This window comes from Littorina saxatilis, linkage group LG3 (genome assembly GCF_037325665.1).
Source record: "Littorina saxatilis isolate snail1 linkage group LG3, US_GU_Lsax_2.0, whole genome shotgun sequence".
Taxonomy (NCBI): domain Eukaryota; kingdom Metazoa; phylum Mollusca; class Gastropoda; order Littorinimorpha; family Littorinidae; genus Littorina; species Littorina saxatilis.
The window spans coordinates 62,199,752-62,220,509 of record NC_090247.1 but is presented as its reverse complement, the minus strand read 5'-3'; the positions used below and the strand labels follow the sequence as shown (position 1 = coordinate 62,220,509).

Genomic DNA, 20,758 nt, shown 5'->3' with positions numbered 1-20,758 from the left:
TGTGTGTGTGTGTATGTGTGTGTGTGTGTGTGTATGTGTGTGTGTGTCTGTGTGTGTTTTTGTGTTTGCGTGTGTGTGCGTGTGTTGGTTGCGTAAGTGTGTGTGAGTGTATGTGTCCGTCTGTCTGTCCGTCTGTGTCATTGTCTGTCTGTGTGCTTCTGGTGTGTGCATGTGTGAGTGTATGTATGTGGGGGTATGCATGCGTGCACGTGTGTACGTGTGTGTGAGAGAGAGAGTGTGTGTGTGTGTGTGTTGAGTTTTCGTACTCACAAATATTGACATGACGGTCCTATTCACAACAACAAAGTGTTCGAAATGACGACAAAAAACGACTCGTTGAAAACACTGCAAGGTAAGGCATGGGAGGTGCGACAACGTGTGGTCACTTACACTCAGTCCCGTAACTATCGCGGCGTCAAGTTCACTCCCTACTGGGAGCTAATTCTGCGCTCTAGTCAGGGGTATTAAAAAGACTCTTTCAGGAGAGGTCACAGCGTTTGCATGGAATTGATACAAGTACCCGCGAAGACTTCAAGACAACACGTCCTTAAAGTTGATCAGATCTTTAGCAGGCCAAGGCATGTCAAGGGTCATAACTCTCTCCACGCGGTCAGGGTGACACCCAATGAGGTGCGACACTTGCAGACGACACAGGTCCTGCAGGATACGCGGGGTGGTTGCTGCGTGGTCCAGGTACTCCACAATGTCTTGGCGACCTTGACCCTGAAGTTGATTTCTGAGGTCAGCATTCTCTTTGCAACGGAAGAGCTGTTTGTTAGAGCAGGCTCCTGCTTGGTACAGGAGTTTTACCAGAGGCATCTGTCCGTTATTCAGAGCAGTTTTGATTGGACAATCCCAGCACACAGAACACCCGTATGCTGACGTGCATGTGCATGTCGTCATGTGTGTGGAAAGCCCGAATTCAATGCACAACTTCAGCATCTCTTCTCTGTCTCCCGAACTTGTGACAGCCTTAAACAGAAGTAATTGTATGGAAACACTTGTTTGTAAAATATTTATCTTGGAGATCAAGTCTGCACAAATGTCCGATTGTCCTGCTTCAACAGCACGGGAAAATATAGTACACAGAAGACTATTGTCCTGGGAACACCGGGCAAGCTGGCTCTGTACAATGTCCCATTCTCCCTCAGATGAAGCTTTGCGAATAGCCATGTCCACAACAGACGTGTCCTCGCACAACTCCAGAGCTGTTCTAACTTGCTCCCAGTCCTCTGTGTAGACTCCGAGGTATACCACCCACTTGTACTGCGCTCTTCTTCTGCAAGTTTCCACCAAGTCAGCAAGTTCGGTATCATGGAAATCTTCGTCGAATATTGTATCTGCTTCTTCAAAGGAAAGGTGCTGGAGACACGTCCCTGCTGACTCCCAGTCAGACAAGTTCAAAGCAACAACTAAGCAAAACATCAAGACATCTCGGCGTATGCTGTCCTTCAGCTGATCAATGACTCGGGTAACATTCTCCGTGTAGCCAGAGATGACAGAAAGTACGAGGGCAACATTTCCGTAGGATCGTTCAAGGCACCACGCTGCAAGATTTCGAACAAGACATCCCGTGCTGGAATCCCGAAAATCCTCATCTGGATCCCAAGAATTGGCGACGAATCCTTCAAAAAGATTAAAGAGGCCATTCAAAGCAGGAACGACGATTTGCCAGGAGTCTTCTTCCTTTGAAATGCTTCGCACGCATAGACAGAACAGTTTAAACTCGCCCTCAACTTCCCATTCATCTTCAACACAGTAGAGGGTTTCTTCTATCAGATTCTTTAGAAGACCCCACTTCTTCTTCTCAATTGCCAGTTGGACTGCAGCTTCAAAATCATCCGTGTGTCGTGTAAGACGGCAAAATTCAACAATGAAGTTGCATTTGTCGTGTTCAATAGCTTTATCTAACACAAAACTACAGAATGTGTCTTCATAGTCCATTTCAATAACAGTGTCGGTGAATGCTTCAAGTTTCTCAGCTATGATAGACTCCTCTAGAATACATTTCATGAAGGTCGTTCTCTCTTCTGAATTACCAACCCATATGTCCTGCACGTCTTGCAAACAGTTCCAAAGACCGTGCTTGAGCCACAACCTCAAAGCAAATACCTTGTCACTGAGAGAAATCTTTTTGGAGGAAGAGCTCATTTGTAGTGAAAGGCGCCATTTTCCCCGTCTGGCTGCTTGCAGAAAAGCATACCGGCGTTCACTGTGATGCGTGGAGGGACTTCTCACCATTTTTCTTACGGCCTTCCAAGCACTTTTTCTAACGGCATGTCTAAGAGCATACCGCATGTCTTTACGGCTGAGACAAGCGTCTCTGAACATGCCCACAACACTGCCCCACATTTCTTGTGCAGTCAACATATGTAAAGCCAGGTCCGGGTGATCGTCCACCAAAAACTTACATAGAATATTGATGTTATGATCTGAAAAGCGTGTTTGGAGTAGCACCTGCTTAAAGACTCTCCTTGCATATGAAACGACGGAAAAAAGGCGAACTACGAAACCAACGTTAATAGTATGCAGCGCCGTGACTATGTAGTCTTTTAGCTGATCAGTGACTTTCCCCGTGTAGCCAGATATGAGAGAAAGTACGAGGCCAGCATTTCCGTAAGATCGGTCAAGGCACCACGCTGCAAGAGTTCGAATGACACATCCAGTGCTGGCATCCCGAAAATCATCGTCTGGATGCCAAGACACGGCATCCATTGTTTCAAAAAGATAACAGAAGCCATTCAAAGCAGGAACGACGATTTGCCAGGAATCCTCTTCCTTTAAAATACTTCGCACGCATAGGAAGAACAAACTCAGTTTAAAATCATCATCAGGATCCCATTCATCATCAACACAGTCGCTGGTTTCTTCTATCAGATTCTTTAGAAGACCCCAATTCTTCTTCTCAATTGCCAGTTTGACTGCAGCTTTGAATTCATTTGCGTCTTTCCTCTGAATGCAAAATTCAACAATGAAGTAGCATTTGTTGTGTTCAATAGCTTTGTCGAACACAAAACTACAGAATGTGTCTCCATAGTCCATTTCAATAACAGTGTCGGTGAATTCTTCACGTTTCTCAGCTATGATTGACTCCTCTAGAATACATTTCATGAAGGTTGTTCTCTCTCCTGAATGACCAACCCATTTATCCTGCACTTCTTGCAAACAATTCCAAAGACCGTGCTTGAGCCACAACCTCAAAGCAAATACCTGGTCACTGAGAGAAATATTTTTGGAGGAAGTGCTCATTTGTATTGAAAGGCGCCATTTTCCCCGTCTGGCGGCTTGCAGGAAAGCATACCGGCGTTCACTGTGATGCATGGAGGGACTTCTCACCATTTTTTTTACGGCCTTCCAAGCACTTTTTCTAATGGCATGTCTAAGAGCATACCGCTTGTCTTTACGGCTGAGACGAGCGTCTCTGAACATGCCCACAACACTGCCCCACATTTCTTGTGCAGTCAACATATGTAAAGCCAGGTCCGGATGATCGTTCACCAAACGCGTGTGCAAAGTATTAATGGCATGAGCAAGAAATCTTGTTCGAAGGAGCACCTGTTTAAAAACCCGTCTTGCAGAGGCAAAGAGAGAAAGGAGTTGCAGCATGACAACAACGTTCATCGCGTGAAATGCTGTGGTGACTAGTTCGACCATTTCCTTTTCTGTTGCCCCAGTCTCTTTCAGGGTCATCACATACTCCGTCCAGCACCCGTGTGTCATCGCAGTGCGGAGAATTACATCACGCACTTTTGTTTTACTGCCACCCTCTCTCAAAAGTTCAACTAGATTCCAACATGGCCTCCACCGTAAGGCTTCCAGAACAATGCGCTCTGCACAGTCCGGCTCACATCCTTGCCGAAGAAGTTCTACAGCACAGTCAAAGTGCGCCCATTCCAAGGCCTCCTTGCAGACCAGACCCTGCTGTGCCGGCGTCAAACCAGTCTTGACCAGTTCCCGCACACAGTTCCACTGACAGGCCATGATTGCTTTCCGCAGAACAAAGTCTGTGTGGTCATTGTTGCCGCAAAGTTTCACCAAACTCGGAACATGCTCCCATCTTTTCTGACTGACGACCTCCTGAAAGACCTTGGTCACCAGTTCCTGCTTCACACCGAGACGGAGGGCATCCAGCACCAAGTCCCAATGTTCGTTTTCCAAGGCTTTTGTCAACACCCGGTCACGTAGTTCCTGGCTCACGCCGAATCGTATTGTGTCAAGCACCAGCTCCCACTGTCCGTGTTCCAAGGCCGTTGTCACCACCACACCCCGTAGTTCCTGGCTCACACCAAGACGTAGAGCGTCCAGCACCAATTGCAACTCCCACAGTCCGTTTTCCAAGGCTTTTGTCAACACCCGGTCACGTAGTTCCTGGCTCACGCCGAGTCGTATTGTGTCAAGCACCAGCTCCCACTGTCCGTGTTCCAAGGCCGTTGTCACCACCACGCCCCGTAGTTCCTGGCTCACACCAAGACGTAGAGCATCCAGCACCAACCCCCACTGTCCGTTTTCCAAGGCTTTTGTCAACACCCGGTCACGTAGTTCCTGGCTCACGCCGAGTCGTATTGTGTCAAGCACCAGCTCCCACTGTCCGTGTTCCAAGGCCGTTGTCACCACCACGCCCCGTAGTTCCTGGCTCACACCAAGACGTAGAGCATCCAGCACCAATTGCAACTCCCACTGTCCGTTTTCCAAGGCTTTTGTCAACACCCGGTCACGTAGTTCCTGGCTCACGCCGAGTCGTATTGTGTCAAGCACCAGCTCCCACTGTCGGTGTTCCAAGGCGGTTGTCACCACCACGCCCCGTAGTTCCTGGCTCACACCAAGACGTAGAGCATCCAGCACCAACCCCCACTGTCCGTTTTCCAAGGATTTTGTCAACACCCGGTCACGTAGTTCCTGGCTCACGCCGAGTCGTATTGTGTCAAGCACCAGCTCCCACTGTCCGTGTTCCAAGGCAATTGTCACCACCACACCCCGTAGTTCCTGGCTCACACCAAGACGTAGAGCATCCAGCACCAATTGCAACTCCCACTGTCCGTTTTCCAAGGCTTTTGTCAACACCCGGTCACGTAGTTCCTGGCTCACGCCGAGTCGTATTGTGTCAAGAACCAGCTCCCACTGTCCGTGTTCCAAGGCCGTTGTCACCACCACGCCCCGTAGTTCCTGGTTCACACCAAGACGTAGAGCATCCAGCACCAACCCCCACTGTCCGTGTTCCAAGGCTGCTGTCACCACAAGGCCCCGTGGTTCCTGGCCCACCCCCAGTGACAACAGGCGAGACACCAGGGCCCATTTTCGTTGTCGCAGACCTAGCTGGAGGAGGAAGTCTCTCTTAACACTGCTGACGCCAGCGGCAACGAGTACATCAACAGTGTCCCACAGGCAGTATCTGCAAATCAGAGTTTTTCTTTGATGAATAGGGATTATTTTCGCATCAAAGTCGAATCGTCTGGAAAGAGAAAGCAAAAATACATAAACAGGGTAGACAAAACTGTGTACAAAGACACTGACCACAGGAGACTCTGAGCTCTACACACACACACACACACACACACATACACACACACACACACACACACGCACACACGCACACACACACACACACAAAAACACACACACACACACACACACACACACAATAAGAACACTTTTTACATTTAGTCAAGTTTTGACTAAATGTATTAACGTAGAGGGGGGAATCGAGACGAGGGTCATATGGTGTGTGTGTGTGTGTGTGTGTGTGTGTGTGTGTGTGTGTGTGTGTGTGTGTGTGTGTGTGTGTGTGTGCGTGTGTGTGTGTAGAGCGATTCAGAGAAAACTACTGGACCGATCTTTATGAAACTTGACATGAGAGATCCTGAGTATGGTATCTCCAGACGTTTTTTTCATTTTTTTGATAAATGTCTTTGATGACGTCATATCCGGCTTTTCATGAAAGTTGAGGCGGCACTGTCACGCTCTCATTTTTCAACCAAATTGGTTGAAATTTTGGTCAAGTAATCTTCGACGAAGCCCGGACTTCGGTATTGCATTTCAGCATGGTGGCTTAAAAATGAATTAATGACTTTGGTCATTAAAAATCTGAAAATTGTAAAAAAAAATATATATATAAAACGATCCAAATTTACGTTTATCTTATTCTCCGTCATTTTCTGATTCCAAAAACATATAAATATGCTATATTTGGATTTAAAAACAAGCTCTGAAAATTAAAAATATAAAAATTATTTTCAAAATTGAATTTTCGAAATCAATTTAAAAACACTTTCATCTTATTCCTTGTCGATTCCTGATCCCAAAAACATATAGATATGATATGTTTGGATTAAAAACACGCTCAGAAAGTTAAAACGAAGAGAGGTACAGAAAAGCGTGCTATCCTTCTCAGCGCAACTACTAAACCGCTCTTCTTGTCAATTTCACTGCCTTTGCCATGAGCGGTGGACTGACGATGCTACGAGTATACGGTCTTGCTGAAAAATTGCATTGCGTTCAGTTTCATTCTGTGAGTTCGACAGCTACTTGACTAAATGTTGTATTTTCGCCTTACGCGACTTGTTTTATCATTGGATTTAACAGACACGACTTCAGAGTGAAATCCCTTTGTACTGGTCTATGCGTCATTCCTAAACGTCAATGCACTGGCACACCGACCGCAAGGTGCAAAGCAGTTTAGTTGACAACCCTAGTGTTTCCTGGTGTACATAATTGGACATTTTACAGTAGGTTGAAGTGCACAGAAGGATCACACAGGTAGTAAATGAGAAAGACAATACTGTCATCAGAACACACAGAAAAAGAAACACAGGAAAGCATGGTGTCTTACCTTACCGCTTTGTGTACAGCCAGGTGTCAGGACACACAGAGAGACACAGGACAGCATGGTGTCTTACCTTGCAACGTTGTGTACCGCCAGGTGTCAGGACACACAGAGAGGCACAGGACAGCATGTCTTACCTTGCCGCTTTGTGTACAGCCAGGTGTCAGGACACACAGAGAAGCACAGGACAGCATGGTGTCTTACCTTGCCGCTTTGTGTACAGCCAGGTGTCAGGACACACAGAGAGGCACAGGACAGCATGGTGTCTTACCTTGCGGCTTTGTGTACAGCCAGGTCTCTGCACTGCTGACTGACTCCGAGCTGCACGAGCTGCGAGACTAGCCCCCATTGGCTGTGTGTAACAGCCTGACTGACAGCCACGTCTCTCTGCTCCAGGCTGGATCCCTGCTGCACCAGCTGTCTCACTCTCTGCCACTGACAGTCTCTCACTGCCTGAAGGAACTTCTCCCGCTGTCCAGAACCAGACATGGCTCATCATTCTTGCTCCTTAAAGACAAACGAAGTCGATTGAATAAACCAAGACATCTCAGACTCTTCTTGGCTACTACCGTAAAGTACCTTGTATGCACCCAGTATCGAGTAAGCGCCCACCCCCCACTTTGGGTCGGAATTGGTGCACAGGGGGGTTGGGCGCTTACAAGGTACTTTACGGTATATACGTATTTTCGAAAGCAAAGGATGTCATTTAAAGCGCACACTGCATGGCATACACATAAAGTGCCGTTTACATGGCAGACTTACGACCAACTTTTCCCCAACTTTTGTTGTTTGGAAATCGCTCCCGAGTCGTCGAGGCCAAGTCAGCAAAAGGTCTGCCATGCCAACGGCCCAAGCGAATTGGATGCACGCAATTATGTTAGTGGTGTTAATCGCCCCAAGTCAAGGTTGAAAATTAAGGATTTGATGTTACGACATGAATTGATTGATGTATGGCGAGAACTGAATCCTGAGAAAAGGAGATATACATGGCGTCGTTTTAATACTGTAAAACAAGGCCGTCTTGATTATTTCCTTGTGTCAGAAAATTTAATGAACAGACTTAATAGAGTGAATATAGGCTCGAGTTATCGATCAGACCATAGCCCAGTGTATATTTCACTTAAATCTGAAGAGAAACCTAGAGGTAAACCCTATTGAAAATTTAACAACTCGTTGTTGCGTGATAAGGAGTATGTAGTTGGTTGGTTTTTGGAGTTTAATGTCCCTTCAGCAGATGCTAGCTGCTATTCGAGACCGATGCAGTTATTTTCTTTTTCACTTTTCATGGCAAGTTCTACGTTTCAGACTATTTACATTCAGATCTATCACTGTGAAAGAAGGTTCTAAAAATGTATCACTATCACTTCTGGTACTTCAAATCTTGTAAAAAATCTTGATCTCTTTTAAAAAGTTAAAAATCGTGTCCGGGGGAACATCCCGGAATAAAACCTTCATCGTTTCTGCATTGTAGTGTTTGTCTCGAAATTCTTGAACGTCTACACATTTTGTGAGGACATATTCTATTGTCCATGGTTCGTCGCATCCAAAACAATATGGTGGATCTTCACCTTTCAGCAGATAAGCATGTGTAATGTGACTGAGGAGTATGTAGATATTATTAAAAAAGTGATATTTGATATTAAGAAACAGTATGCAAAGATTGATGATTTGGATGGTATTGAGAATATTTTGAATTGTGATTTACATTTAGAAATAAACGACCAGTTATTTTTGGAGGTACTCCTTATGGAGATACACGGCAAAACTATTTCATATGCCTCCTTTAAAAATAAAAAAGAAAGAGAAAAAGAAGAACATTTATTAAGAGAAATAAATGTTTTGGAATCCACATTTAGGGATGAAGATTTAACCACTCTTGAGGAAAAACAAAAAGAGTTATTCCAATTACGGGTTCATAAATGTGAAAGAATGGCAGTGAGATCAAAGTTCAAAGGGATTAATGAAGGCGAACATGCTAGTAAGTATTTTTGTAATTTGGAAAATCGACATTTTGTAATAAAGCAATGAATTATGTTGAAACAGATGAAGGAAAGATGTTATATAATCAGGAAGATATTATGATTGAAGTTCAACAGTTTTATGATAAATTATATGCAGAAAGGAATGTCTTTCTTTCTTTATTTATTTAGGCAAAAAAAAAAAAATTGTCTGTTTAGGGTAACCCGACCGACCCTATAGATTTGGCGCCGACCCAAAAACTTTTTTTTTATTTCAAAAAAAAAAAAAAAAAAAAAAAGAGGTAAAAATGCTAAAAAGAGACATTTGGCGTTTCTTTCTCTCCCTTTCTCTCTGTTTTATTTATACGTTAGTTTTGAAACATGTATTCATCAAATATAAGAAGTGAATGTTCAGCCAACATAGCATTTACACACACACACACAAAAAAAAAACACAAAAAAAACCTACCTACCTACCTACCGACCCTACTTTTTTTGGTCATGTTACCCTAAATAGACAATTTTTTTTTTTGGCCTTAGTGTTTAACGTCGTTTTCAACCACGAAGGTTATATCGCGACGGGGAAAGGGGGGAGATGGGATAGAGCCACTTGTCAATTGTTTCTTGTTCACAAAAGCACTAATCAAAAATTTGCTCCAGGGGCTTGCAACGTAGTACGATATATTACCTTACTGGGAGAATGCAAGTTTCCAGTACAAAGGACTTAACATTTCTTACATACTGCTTGACTAAAATCTTCACAAAAATTGACTATATTCTATACAAGAAACACTTAACAAGGGTAAAAGGAGAAACAGAATCCGTTAGTCGCCTCTTACGACATGCTGGGGAGCATCGGGTGAATAGAAAGGAATGTAGAAGATGTTGACCTTATTCTTTTAAATGCTTCTAAATTATCTCGAGAGGAAAGTATGATGCTCGAGGGCATAATTACAGAAGCTGAAGCCTTAGCAGCCCTTCGCTCAATGAAAAACGATAAAAGCCCAGGTTCAGATGGATTTACTACAGAGTGTTTTTTTTTTATGTTTTGGAATGATATTGGTACTTTTCTTGTCCGTTCAGTAAATTATGGTTTTCAACAAAGAGAGATGTCAATAACCCAGAGACAAGGAATAATTACATGTATCCCCAAAGATTGTAAACATAAACAGTATTTAAAAAAACTGGCGTCCTATTACATTATTGAACACTACAGGTATAAAATTGCCTCTACCTGTATTGCAAACCGACTAAAAAAAGTTTTGCCAATGTTGATACATGAAGACCAAAAGGGATTTCTCAAAGGCAGATGTATTAGTGAAAACATACGTCAACTGTTTGATACACTCGTGTACACAGAAGAGCATAATATTCCTGGTCTCTTGTTGACGATTAATTTCCAAAAAGCTTTCGATAGTATTTCTTGGTCTGTTATTGAGAAAAGTCTTGATTTTTTTAAACTTTGGACCGCAACTGAGACAGTGGGTAAAGACTTTTTATAATCATATTATTACATATCATGTGTAACTGTTAATGGCCAATAATGTTTAAACCCCCATCACAAAAATAATTGGCACATTACTTTTCCTACTCAAAAGCCTTGTGTAAAAAAATCTGTTTTCAAAATTTCCACCAACACCTTTTGGGTTTTTTACCAATGCTTGCAATGGATAAATAATCTGCGATAACATAAGGGATTTAACAATAAAAAATGTTACCCAATCATAATATGTCTTGCTAAAATGTATAGTCTCAATGATTTTGGGGTTATTGTTGATCATATGGAGGTTTTTGAGTTATTCTAGGTTTGTGGTTTTTTTTTCTCACTTATTATAAATATATTCTAGGTTTTATTATGCAACGGGCGGGGATGTAGCTCAGTCGGTAGCGCGCTGGATTTGTATCCAGTTGGCCGCTGTCAGCGTGAGTTCGTCCCCACGTTCGGCGAGAGATTTATTTCTCAGAGTCAACTTTGTGTGCAGACTCTCCTCGGTGTCCGAACACCCCCGTGTGTACACGCAAGCACAAGACCAAGTGCGCACGAAAAAGATCCTGTAATCCATGTCAGAGTTCGGTGGGTTATAGAAACACGAAAATACCCAGCATGCTTCCTCCGAAAGCGGCGTATGGCTGCCTAAATGGCGGGGTAAAAACGGTCATACACGTAAAAGCCGTGGGAGTTTCAGCCCATGAACGAACAAACAAACAAAATTATGCAATTAGAGACTAAAAAAGAGATTGAGAGAGCGCTGTGTCAATTTATTGACTTTCGGTTTAGCCAACTTACGACACGTGGTGATACAATCGCCGATGTTACTAAAAATAGAATGGGTAATTCTAGGCAATCATTTACAGGGAGTGCTCGGTAATTATGCAACCCTTAGATTTACTCGATTTAATAAATCACTCAAAAGCCTTTGGAATGAAGAAATATAAACAAAATATAAGTAGGAGTTCAGAAAAAAATGAAAAATGTGAAACAAAAATGAAAAATGTGAAACAAAAATGAAAAATGCTCTTGCCTGGGATGAGATTCAAACCCGACCGGCGTGACCACCATCAGAACGAATAAGCTATCTTGAATGCTGACGACACCTGAATTTAATTTTAGTCACCCCACCGAACAATGATTGTTTATGTGGCAGCGACGTTTATGTTTCACTGACTGTCAGTGGCAACCACACTCTGTCGTCGCCATATCTGGGCGCACAAAATGTCTGTCTTCCTGGTTTTCAGTGTACCGTGAACAGTTGTTTTCTGCCAGCCGTCGCTGACACGGATACAAAATATGTGACACTGACGTGTGTCAATCTCAGAAAAGGGCACAAAGGTAGCCTACATGTACACAGAAATACCAGAGCTGTAAATCACACGTGTATTGTAACAAGGTCTCGTTCGCGGCTTTAGTCTGGAATTCACAAACACCACAGAGCACCGAGTAGGCTATACTGAATAGCCTACACTTTAAAGCAAGCTACAGAAAGAGAACGCCATGGGGGCGGGTAGCTCAGGTGGTAGAGCACTGGACTTGTGATCGAAAGGTCGCTGGTTCGAATCCGGGCCGGGACGGACACGGGTCAATTGTATGTGCAGACCCAGAGACGGTATCCACCTCCCCCCACCCCCGTGTCATCACAGTGGCACGTAAACTAGACCTCGGGTCAGCCATTCTGCCAAAAGTGCAAATGGCTGATACCACCTAAACACGCACACACTTGTGTATCTCATCTAAAGTCGGGTTAAAAACCCGGGAACATGCCCCTAATAGTGGCTTTGCGGCCGTGAGGGCGTACAATTTGAATCAGTTTCTCTCATGAGAACGCCATATTTCAATCCACATTCACTGACTCGACAAAACGCCAAAGCTGAACGGACAGGGTACGTATCATACTTATGACTCAACAAACCGTCCGTCCCTCAAAGGAGTCTGTTGGCAAGGTGTGGTGTGTTCAATATATCTACCCCTGACGTCTTTCCTCGCTCGCTCTAAACTTGATTTCAAATGTTCGTTGGTGAATACCACGCGCATTTATTTTATTTACAGCTGTCTAGGGTTTTCAGTGTATTAACACATTTTTGATAAATAAATAAGAGTCTGGCATATTTGTTACTACTTAACATACCTGGTTTCAGAACACCGAACCGGTCATGAGTCTCGCAACCAAGGAAGGAAACTGACGCACAGAGACGGTAAGTTAGCTAGCCGCCAACCAATGGCCGTTGGTTTCTCGAAATTCAGGAAGTGGTGGTTGTGCTACGTAAAAATCGGGCTTAAGCCCAAATGTGATGTCATTTCTAAAGAAAGGAATGTTTGATCGGTGTAACACGAGCAAATTACTCCCACGAGATTTTTACTCCGGAGTAAAAATTTCGTACGAAAATGTTACTCCCTTTACGAAAAAAGTACTCCCCCATTACACGAGAAAATTACTCCCCACGACAGTAATTTCCGAGTTCCTAGTAAACATTTCGTACAAAAATGTTACACCCCAGACAAATAAATAACGAATAAATTACTTCACCCTAACACGAGCAATTCAAACTTCCCATGCCAGGTGTACAAAATGTTTACTCCATTGTCCCCTGTTAGTCTTGGTGGTGGAAGGGGTAGAGGGAGGGTAGCGTGACATTCGTTTGCGCGAAATCACATATTGGCATTATCCCTTCGCCCGCATCCCATTTTCGAGTACGAGATTTTTACTGGAAGTAAAAAAAAAATGGGGAGTAAAACTTTCGTGGAGGGGGTAATTTTTTCGTGCCTTGGTGAGTTCATTTCTTGTACGAAACTGGTACTCGGAGTAAGAATTTCGTACGAAATTTTTACTCCAGAGTGCATTTTTCGTGGAGTAAAAATTTCGTGTTACACCGGGTTTGAGAGTAGAATTGGGAAAAGGTAAACCTGCTATGTGAAACACATTTGTTTTGAATATGACTGGGTTTTTAAGCCCAACCCTCTCTCTCTCTCTCTCTTTCTCTCTCTCTCTTTCTCTCTCTCTCTCTCTCTCTCTCTCTCTCTCTCTCTCTCTCTCTCTTTCTCTCTCTTTCTCTCTCTCTCTCTTTCTCTCTCTTTCTCTCTCTCTCTCTCTCTCTCTCTATCTCTCTCTCTCTCTCTCTCTCTCTCTCTCTCTCAATACCGGCACGGTTGGCCTAGTGGTAAGGCGTCCGCTCCGTGATCGGGAGGTCGTGGGTTCGAACCCCGGCCGGGTCATACCTAAGACCTTTAAAATTGGCAATCTAGTGGCTGCTCCGCCTGGCGTCTGGCATTATGGGGTTAGTGCTAGGACTGGTTGGTCCGGTGTCAGAATAATGTGACTGGGTGAGACATGAAGCCTGTGCTGCGACTTCTGTCTTGTGTGTGGCGCACTTTTTTTTTCGCGACACGCCGCCAGAATACTGGCGTTGACTGATCATGCTATGGAAAGCCGTTTGGCTCATAACCATTAAACGGGTAATAAAACATAAATACACGCGTAATAAATGATTAATACACGTGTATTTATTTCTTATTGCACGTGTAAGTTATCTTTTTATATTTAGTCAAGTTTTGACTAAATATTTTAACATCGAGGGGGAATCGAAACGAGGGTCGTGGTGTATGTGCGTGCGTGTGTGTGTGTGTGTGTCTGTGTGTGTGTGGAGCGATTCAGACTAAACTACTGGACCGATCTTTATGAAATTTGACATGAGAGTTCCTGGGTATGAAATCCCCGAACGTTTTTTTCATTTTTTTGATAAATGTCTTTGATGACGTCATATCCGGCTTTTCGTGAAAGTTGAGGCGGCACTGTCACGCCCTCATTTTTCAACCAAATTGGTTGAAATTTTGGTCAAGTAATCTTCGACAAAGCCCGGACTTCGGTATTGCATTTCAGCTTGGTGGCTTAAAAATTAATAATGACTTTGGTCATTAAAAATCTGAAAATTGTAAAAAAAAATAAAAATTTATAAAACGATCGAAATTTACGTTTATCTTATTCTCCATCATTTGCTGATTCCAAAAACATATAAATATGTTATATTCGGATTAAAAACAAGCTCTGAAAATTAAATATATAAAAATTATTATCAAAATTAAATTGTCCAAATCAATTTAAAAACACTTTCATCTTATTCCTTGTCGGTTCCTGATTCCAAAAACATATAGATATGATATGTTTGGATTAAAAACACGCTCACAAAGTTAAAACAAAGAGAGGTACAGAAAAGCGTGCTATCCTTCTTAGCGCAACTACTACCCCGCTCTTCTTGTCAATTTCACTGCCTTTGCCATGAGCGGTGGACTGACGATGCTACGAGTATACGGTCTTGCTGAAAAATGGCATTGCGTTCAGTTTCATTCTGTGAGTTCGACAGCTACTTGACTAAATATTGTATTTTCGCCTTACGCGACTTGTTTCTTATGCTATGGAATAGCATAATGATTAAATACACGTGTAATAAATATTTCATACTCGTGTAAGAAATGATTAAATACACGTGTAATTAACACTTCATGCGCGTGTAAGAAATGTTTAAATACACGTGTAATTATTTATTACACGTGTATTTAATCATTTCTTACACGTGTATGAATTATTTATTACACGTGTATGAATCAATCATTACGCGCGTATCAATTATTTAGTACACGCGTATGAATCATTTCTTACGCGCGTATGAATTATTTATTACGCGCGTATGAATTATTTATTACGCGCGTATTTAATCATTTCTTACACGTGTATGAACAATGTTTTACACGTGTATTTAATCATTTCTTACACGTGTAAGACATGATTAAATACACGTGTAATAAATTTGTCATACACGTGTAAGAAATGAATAAATACGCGTGTAATAAATATTTCATACAAGCGTTAAAAATGCAGGAGTCACGTGGTTAAGCGACTTAAAAACTCGGACTGGGAATCCATATGAAAAACACTCTATGCGTCTTCATCGCCTCGCTTTGCACGCTTACAGCTCAAGATGGAGGAAGCGGCAAACGTCAATGTCACTTTAGAAGGTTTGCAACAAATTGATGCAATGGTTCACCTTTCGGCGGGTCTGATCCAAAAAAATCCCCTCTAGCGGCGTCGCCATTTTGAGAGATCAATCGCGCGCGAACCGGAAGTAGAATAGACGAGAGTTGTTGCTTTGCAAGTCGTATATTTTCCGATTCAAGTTTTAATTTATTACAGATGTATCTAATGATTAAAATACACGTGTATTTAAATCTTTTCCTACTCGTGTATTTAATCATTTCTTACACGCGTATAAACTATTTCCTGCACGTGTATTTAATCATTTCTTACACGTGCATGAAATATTTATTACACGTGTATTTAATCATTTCTTACACGCGCATGAAATATTTATTACACGTGTATTTAATCATTTCTTACACGTGTATGAATTATTTATTACACGTGTATGAATCAATCATTACGCGCGTATTAATTATTTAGTACGCGCGTATGAATCATTTCTTACGCGCGTATGAATTATTTATTACGCGCGTATGAATTATTTATTACGCGAGTATAGCTTATGAGCCAAACGGCTTTCCATATCATGCCGTTGTCAGCACGCCGCCAGAATGCGTGCGTTAGGTGCGTGAGTCACTTCGCCACACACCGCCATAATAGTGGCGTTGGAAGTTAAAAATACCGCGCTGGGGATTTTCCATACGAAAACCCACGTGATAGGTTCAGAGGTCGGCTGCATCATCATACGCGACAAATAACTCCCAGAACAGTTGATTTCATTGGCTAGTTTGGATACTACAGGTCATTGACGGCACCAACCCATGCCTTTGTTTCATATTTAGGATTCCAAAATGTCGCGAGTTTTCAGTGTTGTTGTTGCGAAGCGAAGCGGCGTGCGGAAGGCAGGCAGTGTGTGCATCAAACAGTGTTGTTGTGATGGATGGATAAGTGAGTGATGAGGGTGAACTGAGTTAGCCAAATCAAGAACTCGAGGTGTCAAAGCTACTTTGGCCAAAACCCAATGCAAGCGGACGCGATTCTGGTTCCGGGAATGTGCTGTGGCCACATGGCTGTGGCGCTTTGTGTTGAGCCGTGCTTTGAAGTGTGGCACACAAAGAAGGATGTTCTCCGTGCATAAACCGAGTTCTAAACAAGTCATTTGTACAAAAACTGTAAATACTGTGATAGCAAGTGTTTCTTTTCTTCTATGGATAAAACCCAACGCAATGGGACGCGATTCTGGTGCCTGGAATGTGGTGTGGCGTTTTGCGTTGAGCTGTGCTTCCAAGTGTGGCACTGTAAATACTGTGACAGCAAGTGTTTCTTTTCTTCTACATGGATATATTCATCATAGTCATCACCCAGTCATCTCATTGTCTCATTCAGGTTAGTAAATTCTTTTTTGAGTATTCACTAAATTCTTTTTTGAGTATTCACTAACAACATTTTGTGCATATTTTCAAACATGTCTGTAGTATTTATGTGGTGCCTCTGGACTTTTTTTAATTTAAATTGTTGACATTTTCAATAGCATACCACACAAACACAACAAGCCTTTTGACAAATACAAAGTACACTAATTTTCTGAAACAATGAAAGATCTTTCTTTAATTGTGTGCAAAAAGTAAGTCTCCACATGTACTAGTTTTTTTACAATATTTTTTTCAAAATGTCCCAATTTTGGTTGTCAGCAGGCTATATATACTTTGGCTCAGGCGTTCTGAGTGTATAGTCATGTCATAGGGTGGACGTGTTAAACAGCACCGCCCTGATATGGCCCTTCGTGGTCGGCTGGGCGTTAAGCAAACAAACAAACAAACTCTCTCTCTCTCAGTCTCTCTCTCTCTCTCTCTCTCTCTCTCTCTCTCTCTCTCTCTCTCTCTCTCTCTCTCTCTCTCTCTCTCTCTCTCTCTCTTTCATTCTCTGCATGTATCATATATGCGTGCAAACAGAATGCGTGTGTTCTTTGGTCTAAATCAAGATATTAAAAAAATCTATTTAATTTTGTTCATTACTGCTTTTTATATTAAGTTATGATCCGTTCATTAATGCAAGTTCTGTTATATGTTCTGTTAAAACTCATCTGAATAAACTGCAATGCAATAGAGGAGATAACTTTTACTTTCGTTTAGATCCCATTTTGAATCAAGAGAATGAAGCGACGACTGTCAGAGACGCACAAGACACAGTCAAACTAATGTCCACTAGAAACTTGGAAAATGCATCGAGGGTCAAAATGTCTATCCAGTGAGTCAGTGTGGATCCAGTACTTGCTGTTCCTTTAATCGCTTGATGCTGCACGAAGTCTTCACCGGGAGTTTCCCATGACGTCCGCACTGCTGGATGCGCCTCTATCGGCTCGATCTCAAAGATTTTCACGACCACAGACAAAAAAGAAACGTCGGCTATCGCCTTAAGTTAGCGATCTACAGTGGAACCCCCTTTTAAGACTCCCTCCTTTTTAAGACTCCCTCCTTTTTAAGACTCCCTCCTTTTTAAGACTCCCTCCTTTTTAAGACTCCCTCCTTTTTAAGACCTTGTTTTCTCAGACTTTCTGTTCATAACCTCTGTAAAATTACCCCCATTTTAAGACTCCCTCCTTTTTTAAGACCTTGTTTTCTCAGACTTTCTGTTCATAACCTCTGTAAAATTACCCCCATTTTAAGACTCCCTCCTTTTTTAAGACCTTGTTTTCTCAGACTTTCTGTTCATAACCTCTGTAAAATTACCCCCATTTTAAGACTCCCTCCTTTTTTAAGACCTTGTTTTCTCAGACTTTCTGTTCATAACCTCTGTAAAATTACCCCCATTTTCAGATTCCCTCATTTTTTAAGACCTTGTTTTCTCAGACTTTCTGTTCATAACCTCTGTAAAATTACCCCCATTTTCAGATTCCCTCATTTTTTAAGACCTTGTTTTCTCAGACTTTCTGTTCATAACCTCTGTAAAATTACCCCCGTTTTCAGATTCCCTCATTTTTTAAGACCTTGTTTTCTCAGACTTTCTGTTCATAACCTCTGTAAAATTACCCCCATTTTCAGATTCCCTCATTTTTTAAGACCTTGTTTTCTCAGACTTTCTGTTCATAACCTCTGTAAAATTACCCCCATTTTAAGACTCCCTCCTTTTTAAGACCTTGTTTTCTCAGACTTTCTGTTCGTAACCTCTGTAAAATTACCCCCATTTTCAGATTCCCTCTTTTTTAAGACATTGTTTTCTCAGACTTTCTGTTTATAAGCTCTGTAAAATTACCCCCATTTTCAGATTCCCTCTTTTTTAAGACATTGTTTTCTCAGACTTTCTGTTCATAACCTCTGTAAAATTACCCCCATTTTAAGACTCCCTCCTTTTTAAGACCTTGTTTTCTCAGATTTGTGGAGGTCTTAAAAGGGGGGGTCCACCGTATAAGTATTCTAGATGATTGAAAATGATGTTGTTATTTTTTTCTTTTTATTGTGTATGCTTTGTTGGGCTCTCTGAGAAGTAAAATAACTGGGTTTTTTTTCTCCAGGACTGCAAACCTGGCTATGAGTGCGTGATGAATCAAGTGCTCTGTGTCAGAGCGCCCTGTCCTGCAATACCCACCTGTGTTGTCCGTAAGTGTGTGTATCTGTGTGACAATTTGATTACAAAAATTAGGGGGTCACAGTGCCGCCTCCACTTCCACAAAATCAGCCGGATATGACGTCATCAAAGTTTATTTTTTTAACAATAATCGTCTGGGGATATTTTTTGCAGGAACTCTAATGTTAAGTTTCATAAAGATCGTTCCAGTAGTTTTCTCTGAATCTCTCTACACATACACACCGCCACCCTCGTCTCGATTCCCCGTCTATGTTAAATCAATTGGTCAAAACTTGACGAAATGTAAAAAAGAATAAAGGTGTTTCAACCAACATCAATCGGTTCACATCTCAGTCGGACTGGTAAAAGAAATACCATGTGTTCGTGTATCTGTGCTGGTGTGTGTGTGTGTGTGTGTGTGTGTGTGTGTGTGTGTGTGTGTGTGTGTGTGTGCGTGCGTGCGTGCGTGCGTGCGTGCGTGCGTGCGTGCGTGCGCGTGTGTGTGTGTGTGTGCGTGCGTTCTTTTTTGGGTGATTTTTGTGATTTTTCAAAATATTCAGACAAGTGCTATCAGGCGAAGCAGCCGGGCCTGTGTAAGGCGTACTTCCCCAGTTGGTACTACGATACAAACAGCAGGACGTGCAAGGAGTTTGTATATGGCGGATGTGGGGGCAACGACAACCGCTTCACCACCAAGAAACTCTGCAAGAAGGCATGTTCTTTAGTGATGAAAAAAGAATACAACTTTAGTTACTATATTTGTAAATAGTTGGGTTCTTATAGTGATGAAATTTTAAAGATAAATACAACTTTAGTTACTATCGTTGTAAATAGTTCTGTTTTTATAGTGATGAAATTTAAGGATAAATACAACTTTAATTACTATCGTTGTAAAAAGTTATGTGCTTATAGTAAAGACAATATTAATACAAAATTACTTTTTACTGCAAACAGGCCTGTAGTTATAATATAGAACAGATAAACACAAATTTACTATCACTGTTTGAAAGGCTTGAGCTTATGGCCAAGAAGAAATGTAGACGAAGTTACTATCACTGCTATAATGCGTGTGTTTATAGTGAAGAAACGATGTAGACAAAATTTAATGTACTACGAGTGTCACCACAAAAAGGCCTATAGTTCTCGTATATACGTACTTTACTTACTGTCCGTTGTCATCTAGGGCAGCAACGAAGGATTCTTGTAAATAAGAGATGAAGAAAAGAAAATTTCATCACTACTAAAAGGCGTGCACTGAATGGAAGATCTCATTTCTGAATTGCATCGGTCATGCTAAGTTATCCCCCCCTCCCCCACCCCCGTCCCCCGACGCCATTTTTAATAGTTTTTCTCTCTGGTTTCAGGCATGTCGTAAAGCGAAATGCCCCGCGCAAGCTAAAGACGTGACTTGCGCGAAGAAGAACGAGTGTTCGAAACGTGCGGGCAAAAACCTGCCAGTGTGCCCACAGGGTCAGTCATGCTGTCGTACTTCGTGTGGAAGGAAGTGTCAGGTACCCGTCTTTGACTGACGTGGTAATCATACATCAATGACGTACTACGCATGTACCGATGACGTCATAAGATATTGATGACGTAAGCTGACATGCGCTGAACTGTAACCTTAATTTGAGATTTTATTCGAAAAAAGTTGTCCGGCTGTGTTATTGTACCATTGACTACCAAAGTAAAGGTGACGCACAGTGCTGTTGCTTTTGTTTTTGATTCTGATGTTGGAGTTGTTTTCGTCCTCTCTCTTTTTCTCTCTCTCCCTCTTATCTGTTGTGATTGCAAAATATGTGTTTATCCCCGTGTGCGTGAGTATATCTGCGTCCACGCGCGTTCAGTGTTTGTTCCTGTGTTGGTGTGTGCGCGTGCGGTTCTATGTACGTGTGTGAGTGTGTGTGCTTGTGTTCGATCGTGTGCACTCGCCCACATACACACCGTAACAT

The 20,758-nt window shown here is 42.2% G+C and overlaps 1 protein-coding gene and 1 long non-coding RNA gene across 2 annotated transcripts; one reads left to right on the top strand and one right to left on the bottom strand.

Moving 5' to 3' along the window:
• Positions 1 to 50: 50 nt before the first annotated feature.
• LOC138962879 (uncharacterized) lies at positions 51 to 12,499 on the bottom strand. The gene is made up of 3 exons (XM_070334846.1): positions 12,402 to 12,499; positions 7,092 to 7,327; positions 51 to 5,389 (listed from the first exon to the last, which is right to left on the bottom strand). The coding sequence occupies exons 2-3, from the start codon at positions 7,307 to 7,309 to the stop codon at positions 532 to 534; spliced, it is 5,076 nt and encodes a 1,691-aa protein (XP_070190947.1). The 5' UTR covers positions 7,310 to 7,327; positions 12,402 to 12,499; the 3' UTR covers positions 51 to 531.
• A 6,200-nt stretch (positions 12,500 to 18,699) lies between these two features.
• On the top strand, positions 18,700 to 20,512 carry LOC138961003 (uncharacterized). Its single transcript, XR_011454115.1, has 3 exons — positions 18,700 to 18,841; positions 19,370 to 19,521; positions 20,174 to 20,512. It is a non-coding gene; the product is annotated as an uncharacterized lncRNA (long non-coding RNA).
• Positions 20,513 to 20,758: the final 246 nt, after the last annotated feature.